The 23,656-nt window shown below is 43.3% G+C and overlaps 2 protein-coding genes across 6 annotated transcripts in view; both read left to right on the top strand.

Annotated features, from left to right (window-relative positions):
• Positions 1-6,199: 6,199 nt before the first annotated feature.
• On the top strand, positions 6,200-23,251 carry AP1S3 (adaptor related protein complex 1 subunit sigma 3). Of its 5 annotated transcripts, none has more exons than XM_021553664.3 (5): positions 6,200-6,294; positions 19,540-19,718; positions 20,751-20,859; positions 21,814-21,951; positions 22,769-23,251. In XM_021553664.3, exons 1-5 carry the CDS (start codon positions 6,292-6,294, stop codon positions 22,802-22,804), a joined length of 465 nt encoding a protein of 154 aa, XP_021409339.1. In that variant the 5' UTR covers positions 6,200-6,291; the 3' UTR covers positions 22,805-23,251. The 5 variants fall into 5 exon arrangements, with proteins under 5 accessions (XP_021409339.1, XP_085443796.1, XP_085443797.1 ...); XM_085587670.1 differs by lacking the exon at positions 22,769-23,251 and adding an exon at positions 22,102-22,761 and having other exon boundaries at positions 21,814-22,068; XM_085587671.1 differs by lacking the exon at positions 6,200-6,294 and adding an exon at positions 6,610-6,760.
• Positions 6,200-23,656, top strand: part of SCG2 (secretogranin II) — a 57,224-nt gene continuing 39,767 nt past the window's right edge. The window contains exon 1 of the mRNA XM_085587658.1: positions 6,200-6,294. The gene's annotated coding sequence lies outside the window, so the exon portion shown is untranslated. The remainder of the gene's footprint in view (positions 6,295-23,656) is intronic.

Raw genomic sequence — 23,656 nt, 5'->3', positions numbered from 1 at the left:
TTGAACTGCTTAAACTTCTCACAGTTCCCAAGGCAAATTCCAGTGTTTTCTAGTTACAACAAAAACTGATTGAAAAAAATGAAACTGTTGCTGATCTGTAGTCAGAGAAGCCTATTTAGATGTCTATGTAGACCATTATATGTTTTGAATATGGCATATGAACTCTAGTTAAAGTTGAAGATGCTGAAGAGTTGCAAATGGTGTCCTTGTAGTGAAAGCACAATAATAGATGTATTGGTTTTCTGAGAATGCACAGTTGATCACTTCTCAAATTCCTGATACTGAAAACTTCATTTATGTTTCAGATAGCTGTGCCAGGTCTTAGTACCTGTAGTGTTGACTTTACTCATTGAGGAGATTTAGAGTACACCAGATGGAGGAAAGGGACAGATTTTTATGTTGATCAGATTCACTAGAACAGAGTTCAGAAGGAAAGCTCTCAAAGGTTTTTTATCTCTGTTGACCAAGTCCTCAGTGCTGAATGACCTGACTAACTGTGAAATGCCATGATCAAACACTACAGAAAATGATGAATTTCTACCAGCCTAACATTTAAAAACTGGTTTTGTCATCAACTAACCATCTTACAGGGAGTTTCAATGTGGCCTTTGAAGGCTTTTTCTGCCTCTCATTCACAAAGGCAAGGATCAAGGATCTCTGAAGTGACTGCTATCAAGTGATCCTATAAAGCTTCTTGTCCCTTTGGAAGATGTAAGGGCATGGGCTCTAGGTAGCTGTGTAGTTTGCTCAGCTTTTAATATGCAAAAGCTAATTGCTGAACAGATTCAAAGACAGCATTGCTTGTTTTATTATCTGGCAATTGAAGTTTCAAAATAATATCAGTAATAAAATCTCTGGATTTGTTTTCATAAAATTAAAAATCATTAAGTGAAATATACAGGGTCATTAGAAATTTTGCTTTTTGCTTCTATGCATGACCCTTTTCCCCCCAGCATATCAGCAGCTCTGAGTTGCTGCAACTACCTGCTATCTGTCTCACATTTGTACCCAGGGTCTCTGACCAAAGTATAATCTGGTCACACAAAGAAGTAGAACCACATTTTTTTACTTACTCTTGATGTATTTGGTGGGATTGACTGGCTTGTCTGCAGAAAATTTGGCACATTAATTCCTAAATTGCTTTGTATCACAAAGATATTATGGGATGTGGAGGTACATGGTTTTGTCCTCTTTACCTTTTTTATAAATACACATTAGAGTTTAACTTGCTCCTAGCTTCGCTACTCTAGCTGTCTTTCAAGTAAAGAAGATACTATGCCTTGCACTATCTGTACTGAATATCTGAAGCCTGTTTTCAGCTGTTCTCAGTTACCTATCTTCTTTCTGAAGCCTGTTTTCAGCTGCTCTCAAAATCTACATGTGTAATTTGTCAAAACTCTTTAAATTTTCATGAGCTCAAGTGCACCTGTGCAGCTGATCAAGAGTGGGCACTTCTTGCCTGTTCTCGATGGCATTGCTGCTAAGCCATGGCTGGCTGTCAGTTCTAGTGCTGTCCTTGACCTTTTCTCTGTTCTCATTCATTTCTCTGTCTTTCTTCTATAGTATACGGCTCCTTCTCCGGGTTTCCTCCACAGCAGCACATCCATGGTGGAGTTTGGCTCCCTGAGACAGGCGAAAGCAGCTCTTGAAGCACAACTGCCCTGCTCACCCGAGCCTCCTGATCTGTCTTGCAGTAGTTGAATGAAGGATGGCTGAGGCAGCAGACATGGAAGGTGAGTGTGGTTTAGGAAACAACCCATTTCCTTATCCTCAGTTACATGGCTCCATCCCATTAGGCACCCAGAGTAGAGCAGCCATAACTTGGTGATTGACAAGGAAGGTGTGGAATAAACAGAACTGTCAATAGTCGAGTTTGGAGAATGTCAGGGTGATTTCTGCAAGGGTAGAGAATTGCACATGTCTAGATGGTGTTTGTGGGACACTCTATTTAAAACTTGAACTCACAGGCATTAACTGAAAGAGAGAAACAAGGCTGTAAATTGTGTTCATTACAGTCCTTTTATGGAGAAGAAATGCTGGGAATATCAGCATGCTCACAGGCAATAAGGGGTGCTTTGGTCCTACTGCAAAGCAGTGGTTCCCTGTTTTATGGTATGAATACACCAACTGAGCACTCTGCTGTTTCAGGAGCATGGGTTGCCTGCAAGCACAGGAGCCTGATGGGTTTTAGTTTTACAACCAGGATGGAAAGAGGAAAACCATGAAAGAAACTGAGTGAAGGTGTACAGGGCAAAGAACTGACTGGCAGTGTGGTTAAGGCATGCAGAGCTGTGATTTTGGGGAGATAAGGAAGGATGCTGTGGCTGTAATAGCTGTTAATCCAGCTGAACACAAGAGGGCTACAAGAGCAAGTTTTGGATTGAAAATGTTCTTGATGGAGCTTTTGTAATGCCTGTTTACCTTTTGGCCTGCTTTTAATTTAAAGCTGGGAAATGAAATGGAATGCTACTTGAGACCCTTTAAGTGCTTGTATACACCTATCACTTCAGAACAGACTATATTTATTTGGATTGCTATTTTTAATATTTTCTAATACTTTATAAATGTTGGGATTACTTACTGAACGTGTTGCTGCTGATAAGGTACCAACATCTGTGGCACAGGTACATGATTTAGTACGCGCTCTAGTGATATGAATGCTTTGTTCTGCACTTAAATTGTGGAGAATCCAGACTTAGTGAGCAAATAAGGAAAAGGCAACATAGGAAAAGCAGTCTGGAAAAGTACAAGCCCTGCCTAGTAACCAAGTGCAAGTGTTAGGTTGCTTCTCTATTGATCCGAAGTGCAGTTAAAAGCTACCTCCTGCAGCTGAATTTAAATTGGGCTTTTAAAGTTTTTTTATTTCCCCCAAAGACCTAGTATCTAGTGGTTAAAAACCTGCACAGCAGGTCTCCTATAAAATCACCAAGTGGAGTGTTCATCAGCCTCAACTCCTTGGTTTGCACAGGGCAACTTACCTGAAGGAGTCTGTGAGCTCAGTTCAGGTGCTGAAAAACGACACCAAAGCATCTGCTGGCTAGAATCAGAATAAGTGCTCAGTGTTCTGTCTCATTTATTGTGGTACTCAGTGTCAGTGAAAAGACTTCTTCCTGCAATAAAGGATAGTTTGAGGTTTTTTCAGAAGGAAAGCTTGTGCAGTTTTGTTTCCAAGAAAGCGAGCATGTTAGATTTTGTTAATTCCCTACTGTTCTTTAGACAGTAGTTTGTGTCTCTTAATTGAAGCTGACAGGATTTGTTTCTCTTCAAATGCATAGGAAAATAACTTCCCAATTAATTGTAAATCATTGTGAATATATAGCTTTACTTATATGTTTCAGGATTAGCTTCGGAAATACACAAAGCTTGCAGAGATTAGGAGGACCCAAGACAAAGCCTGTTGCAGGTTTACGCATCTGACATTTTAGCAATGGCTTCTTTTCACATAAATAATGCCCAGAGCCACCAAAACTGCTGCTTAGGAGCTAGGGAAGTTTTTTCATCAGGTGTAGGCACTCAAGGCTCACTGAATCCACTGTAACTCTTGGTGTGAGTGTTTTCTACTTCTGAATATGACAGGCTGCTAGGAGAGTGGAATATAAGCAAAGAGGATAAAATACGCCAAAGCAGTAAAAAGCTCCTTGCCTCTCTTTAAAGCCTGTTTCAAAGAACCCTTAAGAAAGAAAATGTTTATACTCCTTCCATGCAGAAAAGGAAGCCAAAAAAGAAGGGTCTCAAACCTGCTTTTTGCAGCAGTTTTGAATTAGAGAAATAAATATGCATTACTTTGCAAACATTCATGTTCAAGTTAACTAACTGGGCCTAAGGGAAGCGCTGGAAGGAGCTCATGTTGTGGCATTTAACTGGCATAAGTTCACCCCATTGGTTCACCTGGCACAACTGTGTGCCCCAGCTGCCTCCCCCTGCTGAGTGACATTAATAGCTCAAACTTCCCAGCTAGGAACTACTGATGGTTATCTTCTTTATAAGAAAATTATACAGCTACACAGTGCTAGTGGAAGAGAGACAGGGAGGGGAGAATTCCAAGTCCTTTCCATGGCTAGTTAGGCAGTCATTAAGTGCAGCCTGGCTTTCTGAGCTGGAAAGGATCTAATTTAGGCATGATCCTATATCTGCAGGCTTCTATAGGGCTTCTCTCTGCCAGCTTTCAAGATTGGCCATAATAGGCTGACTTTGGTTACTGTTCTTAATGTTCACTCTATCCATGTGGTGTTTGCTGCTGCTGCCGCTTTTTTCTGATTACTTGCAAAAACACACAAGCAGCAGGCTGGTTCTCTTGAGTTTATGGCCTAATTAGGTAAGATCTTTGCATAGGAAAATAAAATTATAGGGGAACAGTTGTTAAGCAAAAAAATATTATTGCCCATCACCTGAGTAAGTTACACAGGTAGGGAGTCAGGGGTATGTTCATCCCTTAATTTTAAATTCCTTTTGGAGATGGAAGTATTGATGCCTCACATCTGTTGCACTGTGGTGTCCACGTTCTTGTGTGTTAGGCAAATCCAGTTCTGAGTGTTCCCTGAGACCTGGCTTTCCCAGAGCTGCAGTGCTGTGAGCACTGCCCGTTCACCAAGGCAGTGTTTGGGGTTTAAGTGCAGGTCAGCCCCTGTTCTGCATAGGCCACAGCAGGTAGAGCTGGGGGTGCAAGGGACAGGGGTATGAACATGGTTATGGGGAAGGCAGACATCTCCTGGGAGAGGCGGTATGGGTACTGTGGCACTTTGTGTGTCTTTTGGAGAATGTGGTAAAAGGTTTTGGTCTGCTTTAACAGATTCTGATTGTACTAAGTATGTATTTGGCAGGCTCACTGAAGGCAAGGTGGTGCCCCAGTAAAAAACCAGTGAGGCCCGTGCTGTCTGGCAGCACGGCAGGGTATGTGCTGCACCCCACAGCACAAAGTGTGAGATGTTCCTGCCCTTTGGAGATAGTGCTGCTTTATGGGCGCGGGCTGTGCACTCGGGAAGGGCAGAGGCCAGGGCAGTGAGCAGATGGAGTATCTCTGAGATCTGTGGGGCAGCTGGGCCGTGCACTTTGTGTGTGTGGTGCACTCCAGAAGTGAAAGCAGAGCACTAGGCAGCCGGCAGCATCACAGCACAGTGTGCCACGTGCTGCTTGGTGGGCTGGGGCTGCAAGATGCAGAAACCACAGCTCAGCAAGCAGCCGTGAAGGACTCCAGGAACAGTGTGTCTGTATAGACCAACCCAAAACTTAGGGAGGGCTGAGCAGAGTAGAGTCATGCACAGTTGGGAAAATGTGGAAATTACCTCCACGCTGTTGCACGAGCATAAGGAGCACACACCTGCATTTGCACTCTGCTCTTGCAAATTTGTGCTTCCAAATGGGAGCAGGTTTCAGCCCAACTGCCCTCTCTATTGTACATGCACAATTGCTTTTAGCCAGGGATCTCTCTTCCTTCTCTGAAGCCAGAGGCTGCAGAAGGGTTGTTGTTGACACCACAGGGATCCCTGAAGTCCCCAGGTGCCTTTGCATTTCTTTGCCTTTCTCACTGATAGCTCACATGCACCACTGCACCCAGGAGCAGGGCACAGTTCTCCCCTGCCTGTGCAGCTGGGATCCATATCCTGAACTGATGCATGCTGTCCTCTGGGAGATGTCTCTCCTTTGGACTACAAGACATGGGACTTAAGCACTTTATGCTCCTGCAGTAGTTTGTATCTGGATCAGACTCCTCGTAGAATTGAGAAGCCTTAGGCCTGGATTTAGATCTTTTGATTCAAGTGCTGAGTGTGTGGATGTTGCACATTCTTTTGGCACCAGCTGCTTATCAGCAAATCCCTGCCACAGGTTACGGGGATTTACTGATGTCCTGCCCTCTCATTCAGCTGCATCACAAAGCACCGGTGAGCCAAGCCCAGCCACTGTGAAGGTATTTAAACTATCAGAGTTCCATTTTGATGGAGATGGGCAGCAGAGCAATCATGCCTGTAGATCTACTCGTGTCTTTAGGGCATGGACGCTTGACGGGGGATGACCTGAAGTGCGTTTTGTTGGTGTCGGCTCTGCCGAGGTGAGACAGGCGCCCTGGGAGCGGCTCACCGGGCGGCAGGTGCGGCCGGGCCCCGCGGCTGTCAGCAGCCCCGCCGCCGGCCGGCCCCGCCCGGCCCGTGCCCCGCGGCGCTGCCCGGGCGGCGGGAGGAGCGCCGCGAGTTCCTTTCGGGGCATTGTGGGAAGCCGATGCGGCCCGGCCTCACCTGAGCGGGGCGGGCGGGCCGGAGCGGCGGGCCGGGCCGGCTCCCAGCCAGCCGCCGCACCATGGTGAGTGAGCGGGCCGGGCCGGGGCAGCGGGGCCGGGCCGGGGCAGCCGGGCCCTGGGCGGGCGCGGAGCGCGGCCGGCGGAGCGGGGCTGCCTCGGCACCGGCCGCGCCGCACGCTAGAGCCGCTCCCAGGCGGGCTCGAGCGGGGCTCGCACCTGTTCGGGGGAAATGAAAGTCTCTTCTTTTCCGTTTTGTTTCCCGACCCTCGGGATGAGCTCGGGTCACGCCGAGAGCCTGTCTTAGACGACCAGGAAAGGCAGGCTGCTACAGAGGGGCTTTTAAAAGTCTTCCTGTAACTCGAGGAGCTGAGGTGCGAGTCGGCTCCAGTGCCGGGAGAAGGATCGATGAGGTTTCCTGTGGGTCTGTCTGTCTTTAGGCTGACTGGCGGCGGTCAGTGTAGGGCGGTGGGATTTCTTGTGCGGGATCGCTGGGAAGAGCTTTTCCCCGGCTGTGTTCCCTGTTGTCAGGTAAGTGGAGGGCTCGCACTGCAGCCCCGCCTCCAGCCCGGGTGCTGCTGCACCGCGGCCGGCTCTGATGGAGCTTGGTGGGATTTGGCTGCGCCTTTCCATCGGCTCACGAACGCACCAGCGAGAGCGTGTGGGTCTGGTTCTGAACCTTCTCTCGGTCACCAGTGGCACCGTGCGACCCGGCTCCAGGGCTGGGAAGGGGCAGCAGCCCTTCAGGTTAAAGGGCTGACGGACGGGGTCCGGGAAGGGAGAGCCTTCGCCTCTCCAGTGCTGCGCTTGGTGCTGGTTTGCTGTGATCAGAAAGGGGTGCTGTGGATGCTCTCTTTTGTCAAGAATGATGGCCAACATCGGAGTACAATAGCTAGATTTTCCCCAGAGGGGACTGCAGGCTCCCAAGTAGAGGTGGTCAGTGATGCCTTTTAATAGAGAAACCATCTCACTGCTTGATAATTCAGGCTTGAGGCAGGTTCTACAGGCATGCCCCGAGCTTCTGTCTTGCACAATTTGCCCATTGTGCGCACCTGTAATACCAGTTGCTGGCAGTGCAGCTGAACAGAAGCCTCTCAACTCCTTCAGTGGAGGCCAAGCGCTGTTGTTTGTCTCTATCCTCAAAGGCAGAACTGTGTTGTTTCTCTTCAGTGGTTTAGCCAGAATGCTAAATATGTGTTAGTCTCCTGTATTTAGAAAGGTGTACCTGTCATTATATTTGCAAATAGAATATGCACAGTAATGAGTTTACAAATGGCAACGCAGTCTCCACACCTTAAGTCCCTGTAGAGATGTGACTTTTCTGGTTACACCCTGAGATAGCCCTACATACCCAGTTCCCTTTGGTAAAGCTTATGTAAACAACTGGAGTTCCTATTTTGCCCTTGAAGGTCAGTTAATATGGGAGCTGATTTCAGGGAATGTGATCTCCGAACTCTCCTTGATGCGGGTACTTCACAAATGCCAGTTTTCAAAGCACTCACGATAGTCCCAGGGGAGCACTGCTTTTACAAGAGTGCTGCTATTGATGATCTGGAGTCTGGCTGCTGTATTGATAGTTAGAATTTTACAAGGTGAGTGTGCATTTTTACAAGTAAGAATTTTATTTTTATTTTTTGTTTGAGGCCATAGTACAAACACTTGCTGGTGTTACTGCATCATATTAGTGCTGTCAGCCTTACCCTGTTCTTCTCTTGAGGATCTGGTGCTGATGAAACAATGCTTTTGTCAGGGAGCTCTAGCTTTAAATTCCTCTTGTCATCTAGTCTCTGGAAAGGGGTTGTTAACACTCGCTTATGAGTCAAGGAAAAAGGGTTTGCTGGTTTATAAACCAAGAATAAGCCTTATCCAGGCTCACGAGTGGTGAACTTTACACAGGCCATTGAAATTTTCCATAGACTGGTTCCTCTGTTTTCCAAGTTGTGCTTGCCACCTTTTTCTGTGTTTTGAGGTGGAATTAAAGGTGCTTGTGCAGATGGTGCCATGTCTTAGCAAGAGGGTTGTTCCAATTGTTTGCTCTCTGCAGATTTCCAGGTAAGTTTCAGGGAAGAGTCTGTTCAGCAGAGCTGACTTCATATCCAGCTAAGAAACACAGCTTTTATGACCAGCTTGTGCTTTGTGACATGTTTGTTTTTTTTTTTTTTTTTAAATTGCTTTTGAGAAAGACTAGATTCTGCTTCCTGATATATGTGGGTGCAGCAGAGATACATGTTATGAAGGATTGCTGTCTCAACAGAGTGGGGAGAGAGCACAGAGGAGAAAAAGATAAGTCTCCCCAAGGACATGTGTTACTGTTAGTCTCTTGTGCCTGTAAGTGTTGCAACACCTCGATCCTACTGCTGCCTCAGTGTTACCAGGATTACTTTTGTGAATACATACAGAGCTCTGCTTGCATAGCTCTGCTCAGAATTGGTGCCTGTGTAGTAAAGGGTCTGATTCCCGCCTACCTGTGCTGCTCATCACTACAGGGAGACAAATTAGTACTTGTGGGCTTGATCTGAAACCCTGGAGAAAGATCAAAAGAATCCCATTGAGCACAGTTGCTCTAAAAATGTACTTGGCCTGAATAGAAAAGGAGTTGGCAAGCACTGTTTCCACTTAGCAAGACTTTGATAGCCAGTCACTCATCTAGAAGCTGGGGTGGAAATACTAGTTGATGTGACTGCTGCTGACACCTCCCTGGTGTTTGGAAATGAACTCTCAGCTCTTCTGAATATTGAGATCATCAACACTCTCAATGCCCTTAATAGTGAAAATGGATGTAGATCTGCAAAAGATGTTTTCAGTGCTGCACAGAATTTACTATTTACAGTTCTAAGAATGACTGCTTATTTTCCACTCATGATACAGCTGTGTATTGGCCGCAGGAGGACAATGAACTTTGCCTCTAGGCATTTACCTCTGAAAGACAAGGAAGGCAACAGATTAGAACAGATGAGAGGAGAGAAAATGACAAATAAATTAGTGTGTTGTTGGAGGCAGCAATTCTTATACTAGATGACAAAAAAAAAAGTTCATGTGGTATTTCTTTGTTGATTTGTCTTGTAGTGAGTTTTTACTATGGTAGTACATAATGGCAATGGAATGGCATCCTGTGTAGAAGATCCTGAGTTTGTAGACTTTCTGCTTGCAAAGGGGTGACTGCAGGGGAAGTGATAGAAACACATGAAATCATGAACACTTGAAGACTGGTTGCTCTACAAAGAATCAGGGTACATCCTGTAAAATATTTAGTCACTAAATGTATAAAAGATAAATGGGAATACTTTTTCACACAGTGTAGATGACTGTTTTCGGTCCACTGCTGAGCGTGCTGTGGGTGTCCCAGTAAACCCTCTTTACATAGAGGGTGGGGCCACAAGTGGGTTGTTTGCATGCAGTTTCTGTACCATAATTCTTAAACCTATTGATTTTTGGAGGTGGGACTACCAGATGATTTTACACATGCTCTGTTCCTTATGCTTGTGTCCTTCTGGAAGCTGCTTAGATGAGAGTACAGTTCAGGGGCTGATGTGGCATTCTGTTACTCTCTGTCATTCAGTTGGATTTCAGAACAATGTTTTGTGGGATTTGTGAGGAAAAATGTTTTTACAGTTCTTTGGAAGTGTGTAATCTCTGACTTGCCAGTTTTGGATGTTCTTTCTCCGAGTGCCCATGACCATTACAGATGGTCACTTTTTAATACTGGAGCCTGCTCAGGCCATGTAGGAATTGCCATTCATGCTTTACTATCCCTGGATATTAAGCTCATTCCTGAAAAGCAAAAAAAAAAAAAAAAAAAGACAATCTGCTCATTATTTGCTTAATAATCAGCAGTGTAACAATATTTTCTTTAAAAAAAAAAAATATATCTTTTGCTCAGAAATAAAGATACTGCAGGCATTTCAGAGCCAGGAGTTACTAGGATGTGGGATGCCTAGAGGGCTTTAGAGAAAGCATTTAGGGATGGCAAATGCAGGAAGAAGGCTGCAGGGATAATGGGCAGCTGGGTCTGTCATGAGGCAAGAAAATGACAGATTTTGCTGCTTTTCCATGTCTTTAGTTGCTCCAAAATCCCATGCTTTATAAACGATCCCATGGACTTTCTGAAGCCATCAGTTACCTGCAAGAGCTGCAAAAGGACAAAGTGATGAAAGCACTGAGGAAACTGGTGAGTCAGGGAGGGCAGATAGAGCTACCCCTCCCTCAAGCACCTGCAAGATTTATGCTTTGGCATCCACATCAGGCTGTGAGCCAGTCATGGTCTTGCTAGTGATGCCTAAATTAAAACAATACTGCATGTGTGAAAAGAATTCTATCACATGTGCCCTGTTACTGATTTCCATTCCTGCCCTTTCATTTCCTACTGTCCTATTCCTGCAGGCTGTCATCTGCATTTTCTTGGCTGAGTTGGCTCTGTGCTTTCTTGAGTGCCACTCCTGGGCCTTTGCATTTCTGCAGATGTTGCAATGTAGAGAGGGAATTGCAAGATCCTGTCCTGCAAGCATGGCACATCATTTGGGAGTAGGAATACAGCATGTAAAGGCTTTGGGTTAGGATGTAAAGGTGCAATTTACATTTGCGTGTTTGAAAGCAAGCTTGGCGTGCCTGTCTGACCTGGAATGTCCTGATGTGTGTTTCTCAGTATTACAGATACAACCCCAGGTACTCCATGCACCAGTGTTTTTTTCTTCTCTAGCTTGCTGAGTTTATGTAGGATATCCATCTGCTCTCCTCTGTTAAGGAGGGCATTAAAATCCCTCTTCACTAACCAGTAAATGCCTGTTGTTGCCTTGCTTTTGGAGCTTGGGGATAGTTTTGCTCAGACACTCAAGCAGTTCTCAGTGGCTTGTTAATCAGCACAGGAGCTCTGTGGTCACCATCCTCTGCTTAGCCCCCTGGGGTAAGTGATGGGCACTAACTACAAAGGAATGAAAAATAGACTCTTTGTTTGAGTGAAATGCAGAAATGTACCATGTTGTGCCTTTGTTGTGCAAGGCTGTGTGCTGGAAGGAGAGCAGGTGGGGTGTTGGGCGAGTGCCTGTGTGCTCTGAGCTCCAGGGAAGCTGTGGGAAGTGCTGCATGAGACTCAACAGCCCCTGGGCTCAGGAGATGGAATGGGAAAGAGGCAGTACCCCAGGCATTTCCTTTCTTTGAAGTCTCATGACAGGACTTGGGAGAAATAGCAGAATGAATTTTTGATCCTTTCTCATTCTACAGGTTAAATATTGGATCAACATATAAAGCATTTTGGAAGATTTTCTGCTCTGGCCCTTGCTTCTGTAAACAGTGATTGCTTCTTTTATGTTTATACTTAGGTTAAATCCATGTTAGTTTTTACCTTAATGAAAAAATGCCATTTTAAAAGGGAGAATGGAGAATTTCTCAATTGAAAATGCCTAAGTTTAATGCTTCAGTGTTTCCAAAAGATTATTCTGTGCTCTTTCAGAGTTGTAAACATGATCTCAGCTCATATATATCTTTAGTCGTTTTGGAGCTCAGGTTTTCTGTGAGCATCTTTGTTGGGAACTGGAGGAATGGGTATGAGGCTGCTGCCAATATGCACTGTTCAATCTGCACACGGGAATTGCCAGGCTGGAGTGCTCAGCTGCCTGAGGAGCCAGGTTAGCTTGTCACCATCTGCGTGTGCCTGCTCTGTCCCAGAGCAAAGGTTTTTAACTTTGCTCCTGGAGAGGTCAGAGGCAAGGGAAGGGCACTGCAGTGCCTTCATGTAGCAGGGAAAGCCCAGTAAATAACTGATAAGACAAAGTGGAAACGAAACTAAAAGAGAAACCTTTTGCTGGAATCCACTGAGTGAGATTTTAGCTCTGTTTCTTCACTTGGAGTTCAAGGAGCAGGCTGGAAAAATAGCTTCTTGTGCCTGTAAAGTGCACTGGGGTTGTAGTGAATTAGGGGTAGCTCTCAGCAGCTTGTTCAGCCTCTCCCCTGGTCCTTTCCTCCTTGTAGAGACCTAGTGAAGTGGTCCTCTGCCTCCCAAAATCATGTAAGCAAATAAAAACATCTAAGAGCCCAGCCTAGGAGGCAGAAGGGATGTGATTACCTAGTTAATAATTGTTTCAAATCTCTTCAAACTGCTGCTTTCTGTGAGCTCAGCAGGCTCACATCCCTGCTGTGTGTCTTGTGGTGACACTGAAGGGACAGTGGTGTGGCTTCTTCCCTGGCCTGCTCTCCTATGGCAGAGCCTGAGGCAAACTCCAGCCTGGGTCTGTGCTTGCTTATTACCTGAAAACTGCAGTAATTCCACTTGCAGGAATAAAAATTTAAGAAAATAAAGAGTAATTATCCTCCGTAAAACCTGGATGCCATTGCCTGCATCCACCCCTTTGGAACTGTTTTGGAAATCTGTGCTGCCTCTGCTCTCCAGAGCAGTGCAAGAAGTCTGTCCCTGTTGGTGGGACAGCCCAGCCTGTGAGGAGGAGGCACAGGCAAGCCTGTGCTGTAGGGAGGACACTGGGCAGGAATGTCACCAGCCCATGCCTGTGCTGTAGGGAGGACACTGGGCAGGAATGTCACCAGCCCATGCCTGTGCTGTAGGGAGGACACTGGGCAGGAATGTCACCAGCTTGTGCCTGTGCTGTAGGGAGGACACTGGGCAGGAATGTCACCAGCCCATGCCTGTGCTGTAGGGAGGACACTGGGCAGGAATGTCACCAGCCCATGCCTGTGCTGTAGGGAGGAATGGATTCACTGGTGAAGGAATGCCACCCAGTTTGTGAGGGATGAGCCAAGGTGAGGACTCCTATAGAGATAAGTGGGAGCAGAGCTAGAAGGAGCTTGGGCACTGAGAAAACTCCTTGAGCTTTGTTTTCTGGTTCTTAGTTAGGGGTCAGGAGTGAGCAGCTTGAGCTCACCTATACTGTTTTGATTATAGTTTTATTTAACTCAAGTGAGGCTATCAAGAAGGTTGTTGCTGTCTGGATTGATAGCATATGTTATAAATATCCTTAAAATGCTAGTGTGCTGGTCCATTTAAAATCTTCTGTAATAAGATAAGGGTGACTTCTGCATCATGAAAAGCATAAAATCAATGTGTAACTATGGTCACGTGTGCCTGTAATGATCTGGCACAGCTTTTATTGCATGGACTTTGGATGTATTGTTCAGGGGAAATTGCTCAGAAATGTTCCTAATGGAGATTAAGTGAGGAAGAATCCTGTGCCAGGTAGGCAGCAATACATTGCTTCAGAATTTCTGTGTTGCTGGGTCTGTGCATATTTTCTTTTTTCTTATTTGCTTACATCATGCAGACTAAGTACGTGTTTGAAATTTTAAAGCTGAGAGCCAACAGTATTTAACAAACATCTGTCAGCTCCTGTGCTGCTGTGAATAAATGCTTTAGTGACAGAGCAAACAAGTAAGGAAATTAATATTTTTAATAAAGTAGTCTGTTTTGAATTTTACATATTTGCTTTAGAAGTGTCTGAAACCCCAGAGTGTTTATTAAAGGTCAGTAGCCAGATGGGATTTCATGTAACAGCAGAATACCAAAATACCTGTACCTGAATGTGTTAGTATACTGTCTTGTCCTGATGTGGGTAGATTGCTAATAGGTCAATAGGTTTGTTCAGTGCATCTTTCTCATTTCACCCTAAACACCTGGCATTCCAAACCAACTGCGTTCACTATTTTTTTTTTTTTAATTTCAGTATTTACTTTCCTCCCACCTTCAAAACAAAACAAAAAACCCACCTCACTGAACAAAGCAAAAACGAAAAGGAATTTTTTATTCTTGAAATGTTTTAGAGATAAAAAAAAAAGCTAATGGCTGGAATAATGTGAATGTTCATATTTTTTAAAAGAGAAAATTTAATGAAAGTAGGTTTTGTTCATTTTCAGTTGTGTTGTACAAATAAATACTGATAAAACATCTGGACAGCTGTCTATATTGGGAAATAGATTCTTTCATATCAGAGGAAAGAATGAAAAATAGTAAAAGAGAAGCAGAATATGAACTCCATTAGACTAAAACAGTGGCAGCAGATCAAGCAGACTTCAGGGAAATTAGACTAAGTTAAAAAAGAACTTTATCATGGCAAGTAGCTTCCTCTCCACCAGGTACAGCCAGTCAGGCTGGTTTTCCCCAGGCTTCTGTTGGCAGCTGAAGGTCTGGATTTTCATCCCACATCCCATTTTATGTGGTATGGGAATTTTCATTGATTAGCATGTCTTGTATTGTCTGTTGTCCTACAGAAAGTTTTTAAGGAAAGCCGAAAGTTTCCTCGCTCTGCCAAGATGTCTGTTCAAGGATAGCAATTCCTAAGTTGCAGATTTTACTTGCCTGTGAATTTCAGGTGTCTGTTTTATAAAGGTGGCTTTGATTTTGGAGGGCTCTTAACCGAATTTGGAGAGGTTCCAGCTGAAGCAGAGTGTAAGCCCAGAGCTGCTGAAGTGACACAGCTGCCTCACAAAGTAAATCTTTGCCCAGCCACACACCCAGACAGGAAAGGGGATTCTTGCTCTTTTTTCTGCAGGCTTCCTCTTCTGCCTTCCCTCCCCTGAGGCTCCTTGATGAGTTCCCCTCTCCTCCCCGGGGACATGGTGAAGCCAGATGCCACAGAACAGGTTTGGAACCGGTCAGCCCATGTTATGCAGGTTGGATTACAGGAAGAGGAGCAGCAGTTCTAGTGCTTGTTCTTTCTCACAGTGGGTGAATTAGAGCCTCTTGCACACCCCTGGAGATCACCTTGTAGGAGGAAATGGGACATCTTTTACATGTTGGTGTTATTAAACAGTGAACTGGAGAAATTGCTCTAGGAAAGTCCCTTTCTCATGTATTCATTTTTATCTGCTACCCCTGCAAGTGGCTTGTTGCGTATGTAATGGAATGCAGCCCTTTAGACAGTTGTACTAATTGTTGCAGATTAGGTTAAATTTTAAACCCTCTGTAAAGGCAAAAATGATCCAAGTTTTAAACTACTGAGCCAGTTGTGATGTGTTTGATCAGTCTGAAGTGTGTAATGGCCAAACAGTGGGGAAGGCTGCACCAAAGGGGACCTGCAGTCCTGGCAGGGAGCAGTCCAGAAGACAAGCTTGGGTGAGCTGCTTATCAGATTGTTACAGCCCATTAGTTAAAGGAGGGAAAGGTCTCCCAAAGAAGGTAGAAGGAAATCACAGTGTGTGTTATTTCATCTAGCTCTCTCCTATTTGCTGCTCATGAATATGTAAACCTTTTGTATTTTGCATTTTTGATGTCTATTCTATTTATTGGTAAATTATTTTATGTTAAAGTCTAGCATTTGATTTTTTTTAATAGCCCTGAAACTAAGGGTGTTGGTTTTTATCCTGGTACAGTTTTGTAAATCTTGATAGAACAGAAGGCCCCATAACTTTCCAATCTGTTAAGTAACTTTCTGCTGCAATTGATTCATAAATGCACAAGAAGGGGATAGAGTTCTAGCTTAGAAATCTGGTTTAAATGTTTGATCTAAAAAATAACCCCAAAAACTATTTTTCCAATAGCCTACAAATAAAAAATGCAGTCATTTGGACTATTTACTGATGTTTATGGAGGTCATTTTGCACAGTGCTGTGGGTGGTTGGGTCTGATTCATTAAAACAAGCTAATAAAATTATTCTCAGCTCCCAGACTAAAGCTTGTCTCCACAGACTCCACATGTGAAGGAAACCAGTGCTCTCTTAGGAACTTACTCTTCATCTCAACTCACTCAGTCTTGGACCTAAAAATTCCCTCTGGCATCAGCCCTGGGTCTGGTGATTGTTAATCACAGCCAGCATGCCCTGGGATGGTAAGAAAGGGAGCCAAGCACCCTGCTTTCTAAGGTATTCTGCTTGTAGCAAGTCATTTGCCTTTGTTTTCCTCTGGAATTAGAACTTTTAAAGATGATTAAAGCATTGCAGGGTAATCTGCTTCTCTTTGCAGTTTGGCTGCTGAAAATGAACCAAAAATTTCTTAATCAACATCTATCTTGTCATCAGCACTATAGGAAAGCAAATATGTTTTCACAGTCAAGGAGCAAGGAACAGATGAGCTGTTAGATCTGTGTTTGTGCAGTACTTCAATATTATCAGGTTTATTGATGCATCAGAGTCTTTCCAGTGGGATGTAATGAACAGAGCCATGAGAGTGAGAAATGTGTTGTGTCATGACAGTGGGGCTGGGCAGAGCAAAGCTGAACTGAATGGAACAGCACTGGATGTTGAAATTGAAAATGCTAAAAGCCATTTAACCTTTTTAGAATGTATTATTTACCTCCTAAAGAGTTTCCCAAATTGAAGGGGCTTCAGAAATTAGAAAAAGGAAGAAGAACCAAAAGAGGAGAAACCTCACACACAATATTTTTGCTTTTAAGTACCTGCAGCTTTCTAATAAGCTGTTTTGTTACATAATTCTTAGCTGGCCAGTGATATGTACCTGGGCTTGAGGGTGCACTATTTTGCTGTGGACTATAAAATTTAGAATTGTGCATTTTCTGTCTATATTTCTGTAATAATAAAATTGCCACATAAAGTACGCAGTTACAGTCTGCATATGAAACAGTGTGGGACAGAAGACCCAAACAATGAGATTTTTGGAGCTTGTGTATGAATGTTCATACATTTAGAAGCATTAATGGATATTTTCTGATTGCAAAGAACATTGCCTCAGCTCATAAAAATGGTGGTGAGACATCACCTACATGTGTAGAAGAAATAGTGGAGTTCTCAAAGCAGTTTTGAGTGGAGAGCAGCTCACTTTCCTATAGGTGAAGCATGACATCCTCCAGTAATGTAATTGGCAGAAAGTGGTGGAAATATTCAGTTATTCCCTGGTTTGTTGGTATTTAACCTTTTAGAGGCATAAGGTTGCAGTTCTGCAGATATATATGTATTACATGCAGACGCTCAGGTTTAAGGTCTCTTGAGTCCATCAGCTGACCCTAAACCAGAATACCTTTTCATTTTATTTTCTTATTGAAGCACTGCAGGCAAAGGATGCCACAAACCTCACAGTCTTATGCTGTACATGCTGTCAACTTTTGATAGAGATTCATTGACTCATTCTCTGCATTTTCAGTCAAATTTGTTCATCCTCTCCTGTCAGATGATTCACCATATTTTTAGAAATTTGTTTATCAAAGAGCTGCTTCCTCTACTCAATGGCTTTTGGATGGACTCCTGCTGACCTGCTGCTCTTACCTTTGGAACCTATGCTCTGTTTTCAAAACTGCCTCATCTTTACAAGGGCTTTGGAGTTAATGTGCTGTGCAGCAAGCAAAATTGCCTTTCATTCAGCCAGCTCCTCTCAGTGTCCAAGTGTATGGACAGTGAGTGGTGTCCCTGCATCACCTGAGAAGGGATAACTCTGGCAGCTGGAAGATTCCCATGTTAAAACCCTGCTAACATGAACAGAGATAGGCAAAACCATGGTGCTTTGCTATTCACTGTAATCAGCCATGTGTCCTGCCAGCAACATACTTGTTTTTATTAAGCAAGCTTGTTTGGAGAGTATTATAGGACTCACTAGAATGCAGCTGCAAAATCCTTGTAATTTTATCAAGCACATTACACTAGCAATGGCAAGAGCCTTATATCCAGTAGTAGATCCTGCCAAAGACACACATGACTAAAACCTTCCTCCTTTCCTTAAAATGATCCCACATTTGAAGTCGTTCATAGTATAGTCAGAACTCTTATCTCCAGATTACTCAACAACTGTGCAACTCAATAGCTAGAGAATGGTTCTGAATTATGAATGAATGCTTTGTTTAAAATCCAGTAGCTTTCCCCTTTTTTTTTTTTTTTTTTTTGTGTAGAAGCTTCTCTGACTTCTCTGCTCAGATTTTGCCAGAGTGTGGAATTATTGTATCTTCACAGAAATCTGAATTGTAATCTTGGTAGTGATTGTGAACTTTAACTTTATAATTCTCACTTGGAAATGTAGTGATGAAGTATAGGTACAGCAATAAACTGGAACAGGAAACAAGGAGCAGAAGGGATTAGGGTAGAGATTGAAAAACCTCCAGGGAAGGATAAGGTTAGGCTAATGGTAAGGGATGTAGTAAGAGACCTGCTGGATCAGGGCTTTGCACGGATTGGGAGCCAGTGAGGAAAGTGAGGCTCCTGTGCTTCTCCTTGGTGCCCCCAAGATCAGGGGAAGCCACCAGTGACTGTATGGACAACTGGCAGTGTACCTGTGACAAACATGGATATAGCTACGGCTACCCTTCCTGCAGACCCCTGGGTCCTGGGATTGGAGCTGCTGAGAGCAGCAGTCAGGATGCCTGGCAAGAGCAGGGCACTTCAGATGTCTTCAGCCATTAAACACATCTCCATCTCCCCCCACCCCCCAGGTGGGTTTGTAGGTTTTTTTTTCCATTTAGCAGATGTCCTGTTGTAGAATGATGTTGTCCTCAAATTGATGTCCTGCATTCCTAAAGCCATTTTCATGCTCTGGGTGAATGGGATACTATACTGCTAATATACACTATGATCACTGCTAATAGGACTATTTATATAAATGTGAATTGAAACTTTTCTCCCAAAGCCCCACGGGCATTTAAAAGCTGGCTCTTGTGTATTTCAGTACTACTGTTTATGCTAAGCATGAAACGATCATTGGTCAAACCTTGTACAGTTATAACTGGCTTTAAAGTTGAAATTTTTGAGCAGTATAGATACTGTCCTTTATTTAATACAGTATTATTCACTGAGGTCTGTCCTTCATTATTACAGTTGTCTGAGGTTTTAATATCCTGATTTCTTCAGTAAAACCAGTCAAGCTTTTTCCAGTGTAGGTTTCTTCTGCCCCTTATTGCCTCTTCTAGGAACCTGCTCTTTTGTGATCTCAAATAGTGCAATATCAGAGTTGTTAATGATTGTGATTGCTATCTCAGTCTTCATATTTCTAGTCTTCTGCCACACCAATCCTGATTTCCCTATTCCTGTTGTGGATAAGTCCCTTTGCTGACATATCTGATTTTGCTGAAGGAGGGGGTGGTGCCCTCTTCTCACCACTGCAAAGTGGTGATGCTCCTCCTGTTCCCCAGGGCAGGGGCAGGAAAGGAAGCAAAGCTGCTGTCTGCACAAGGTAAGGAGGATGGGTAGGAGAGCATTTAAAGGGTTTATCTAGGAAAGATGTGCCACAGGGTGGGGAGAGCTGTCTGGATAAGAAACAGGAGAGAGGAGAGATCTTTGCCGTGCTGAGCCTCCCCCAGACCTCACTGACACCACGTCCAACCATCATGCCAGGGCTGGAGGTGTGTGGCCAGGACTCGGATTTCTGGTGCCAGGCAGAGGAATGCTCTTCCCTGGCCATGGCCCTGGTGTTAACCATGTTGCTTTGTTTACTCTAGATACACTTTATACTGCTGTTCAGTCGGCAGGGGAAGTTAAGGCTTCAGAAATGGTACACGACTCTACCTGATAAAGAGAAGAAAAAGATCATTCGAGAAATTATTCAGATTATTTTGTCTCGCAATCAAAAAACAAGTAGTTTTGTTGACTGGAAAGACCTCAAGCTTGTTTACAAAAGGTGTGAGTAATTTTGTAAGAACGTATAATCACTAATCATATTAATAACTCATGCTAGAAGAGGAAAAAGGCTCACTTAAGGAAAAGCAGCAAACAACACTCGTAGCACTGGGCTGAGTTAGGAGGCAGTGTACCTGGACAAACCAGCAGGCTGATTGTGGGGTGGAAAATACTGGTCAAATGAGAAAAACAGGAGTAACCTAATAGGTATGGGTGTTCAGAAGGTATTAGACCTCACTGCCCCTTCAAATTCCACAGGGTAGCCTGGCTGAGATGTGTGTGTCGGATTTTATCAGCTGTGGAGATTGGAGGAACTGTTCCAAGGCACTTTCATAATTCTGTCAAATTTTGGGTTTGAAATATTTGTTGCTCTGGAAAGTATTGATTCTCATTTCCTTTTGCAAAGAAATCACTGGTCCCCAGTTACACGATGGCTAATGTTAACTGCTTGTTTGTTCTTCTAAAGTTGTAGCAAACAAATGTAGCCTTAATGGGTAGTACACTGGGTAAATCAATCATCTCCCATTTAGCAAAAGCTGAGTTTCATGCTGTGATGAGATGGATATAAACATCTTATCAGAAGCTGTGACAAGTTGGCCTCCAGCCACAGTATCAGCAAGCTGAATAGATCTTGGGTTGGTTTAAACATAAAATTTTGGTGCAAGTTAGTTACAAAGCTTCTTTGGTCTAAGCAGCTTCATGCATTCTGGCCCCCTGTAAAACACTGTCATTTGACAGCCAGCAGGCTTACTGAGATGTAACTTCTTTCATCTTTGCCTTATTTTTATTTTTTAATTAGAAGGGGTAGCTTCTCCTACAGTTTAATTAACCCCACTTGCTGTAGTGCTGTTTGTTTAAATCATGGGAACTTCAAAAGTGTTCTCTGGGACACTGTAACGGGGAAAGAAAATGTTTATTTTAGAGACTAGGTAAGACTTAAGTGTCATATGAATGACGTGTAAGAGATGAGCAGAGCACTGAGATCCCAGCTGTTCACTGCCATGGTTTTGCCTGTTTTTGCTTGTTTCCCCAGGTATGCTAGTTTGTATTTCTGCTGTGCAATAGAAGACCAGGATAATGAGCTCCTGACACTAGAGGTCGTTCATCGATACGTGGAGCTCCTGGACAGATACTTTGGAAACGTAGGTTTCACTTTCTCCCATGAACTCATTCCGGTCTGTCTGATAAACAAAATTATGTGGAGCTGATTTGCTTTGTGTTCCATCTGCTGCACTTGTCCTGCAGGAGCTCTCAATCCAGAATGAAATTAATTATTAGAGTATTTTATAAAACAGTGCTGAAATGGTCGTAAGATTGTTTTTCCATCCTTTTTTCACTTGACCAGAATAAATCTTGATGCTTTGTATGTCTATCTTGGAACAGACGTTGAACAGAATTTGAGGGGAAAGCTTTAGGAAAAATAATTTCAAAAACTCAAAACAGGTAAAAGTACTTTAATTCTCTCTCCTGACAGCTTCAGATATACTGGTTTTGTGTGTCTCATGCTACTGTGTGGCAATTAAGGACATAGAGGAAAAGATAAAATCAGTGTGTTTTTAAATAAAAGATACAGAGAAGGTCCTAATAAGTCTTTCAATAAGTCTTTAGAAAATACAATAGACCCATCTTTTCTCTGAACATTTTTGAAACTTTCCTGCCTGCCTTAATTCATATCTTAGTTAAGTCAGTGTGCCATGACATGTCTGTACTGCCTCAAAACTAAAAAGCAGTTGGTGGCTGTTGCTGGGCAAGGGAGTTGTCTTGCTCTGTGAAACTGTGAACCTAGGTGACCCACACTACAAGGGCTGTGTAGGACCTGTGGTAAGCTTAGTGGGCCAGGAAGTCAGCTTGGATCTCTGACAACCAACATGAACTTAATGGTAAGTGGAATATCTTTGCTGTAAGTCAGTAATGTGGAGAGAACATATGCAGAAGCTTCAATATTACTTAACATGCAGTTTGTTTCTTCACCCTGCTACCTGCCACAAGGGTGCTTATGCTGAGGATATTTGATCATCACAACAGCTTTTGGCCTAGTAGTGCTTACAATACTGTAAACATGGTTTAAACGTGGTTGTGGCCTCTTGTTCTGGCAGGTATGCGAGCTGGATATTATCTTTAATTTTGAAAAAGCTTATTTTATTCTTGATGAGTTTATAATTGGTGGAGAAGTACAAGAGACTTCAAAGAAGACTGCAGTGAAAGCCATAGAAGACTCTGACATGTTGCAGGAGGTAAGGCAGAGGAGGACAAAAGGCAAACACCTCATCTTCATACATCTTTGTTTGACAGGAGATGAAAACACAGCCAAGCACTTCTGGTACTTAAATTATCCAAGTGTGTCTTACATTGTTTCAACAGGAACAACAGTGCAGTTACATAAGCTTTCAATTCAACCCTTTTGGTATCATCTGGAGGGTCTTTTCATAAAGCTGATGCTCTCTTGCAGCTTAACTGCTGGAGTTTATTAAGAAATAGTTTAAGATGTATCTAAGATACTTCTTTAATATAAGAACATAATCTAAGTTTATATTTTATGTGTGCATATGTATATGTAAATACAGAAAAATCTATTTCACTAATAGCATTGGAAACATGACCTACTATTAACATTTAAAATTGGAAAGAGTATGTGCTGGCAAACTCTGCTTTCATTCAGAAGCACCTGTGTAGTTTTTCTGCAGAGCACAGATATATAACCCTTATTCAGAACCCTGCAGGAATTCTCTTGTAACTTGGAATTTGATGAGTAACCTTGAGCCAGGGATGGCAAAAACAGTTGGATGTGATGGGTTTCATTCATTTTTTTCCCTTGGTAGTGAAGGATCCATCACAATCCTGAAGGGAGCAGTACAGTCATAGAACTGGCTTGGGCTGTGCTGTGGGAGTTGAGCAGGTTTGACCTGCTCTGCCCTGTGCACATGGAGCTCAGCCACTGTGTGCAAAGGCCACTGGTGTAATGAGTTTAGCAACAGCTGTGCTATGGCATGATTTAAATGTCAGATTTCCATAATGTATCTGTTTTTTTTTTTTTGTTGTTGTTGTTTCTAGACAGTGGAAGAATACATGAACAAGCCTGCATTTTAATGTTAAACTACCTGGACAGAAAACTGCTGTATGCACCTCTAAAGTGCACTTCCTGAAATTCTTCCCAATGTGCCAGATCCTCAGAGGAATACCAAAAACCAATAATTGAAGGGGTTTATTTGTATAATGGTGAAGATGAAGGTCAGCTCATGTAGCAAAGGGTTTAACAATTCTGTGCTTTGCATTACTCTGTATATGAGTTTCTCAGAGTTGTTATTGCCCCAGTCTAGTTTCTCTTCTTGTTGCTGGACTCAGCTCTTGTTTTCTACCATGTCTTTTAGCTACGGGTTTTGTCATCACAAGATGCTCCTCTGACAATACTTTGAAGAGATATTTTTACTAGTTTTGTTCACTGCTGACTGTATGACTCTACTTTTGTACAAATGTCCATTATTTTGAATGTAACGGTTATTCTGCTGTAATAATAATTTTTTTCTAAAAGCCAAATTGTTGTGGGCCCTGATTTCACAAACTTCTTGTGACAAGATTAACTGTTCAAGTATATGAAGAAATACATGTCTCTTTGGGGCAGCTCCTTTCTTTCAATGTCCTCCTTCTCTTTTCTACTCTAGTCTGCTAATAAGGCTGCTACAACTGCTCCTATAGTGCACTCCATGCCTCCTTTCAATCTGGAAGACTGTTGGAAGGTAGGCTTCTCCTAAGTTTATGAAGCCTTTTTTTGCTGCTGCATGCAGATCACCTGTTTCTGTCTTTCTCCTCCTTTTCCTGTCCCCTTTCTTAGATCCCTTGGACCTCTCCAAAGGCTCCAGACTCTGAAATTGTGCAGCATGAGTGCAGGAGAAAACCTGAAGAGAAAAAAAATCAGCCTTTGGAAGATAATCTTGTGTACCT

The sequence above is a fragment of the Lonchura striata genome, chromosome 9 (genome assembly GCF_050655825.1).
Source record: "Lonchura striata isolate lonStrDom1 chromosome 9, ASM5065582v1, whole genome shotgun sequence".
Taxonomy (NCBI): Eukaryota; Metazoa; Chordata; class Aves; order Passeriformes; family Estrildidae; genus Lonchura; species Lonchura striata.
The sequence above is the reverse complement of the archived record's forward strand: the minus strand, read 5'-3'. Positions and strand labels throughout refer to the sequence as shown.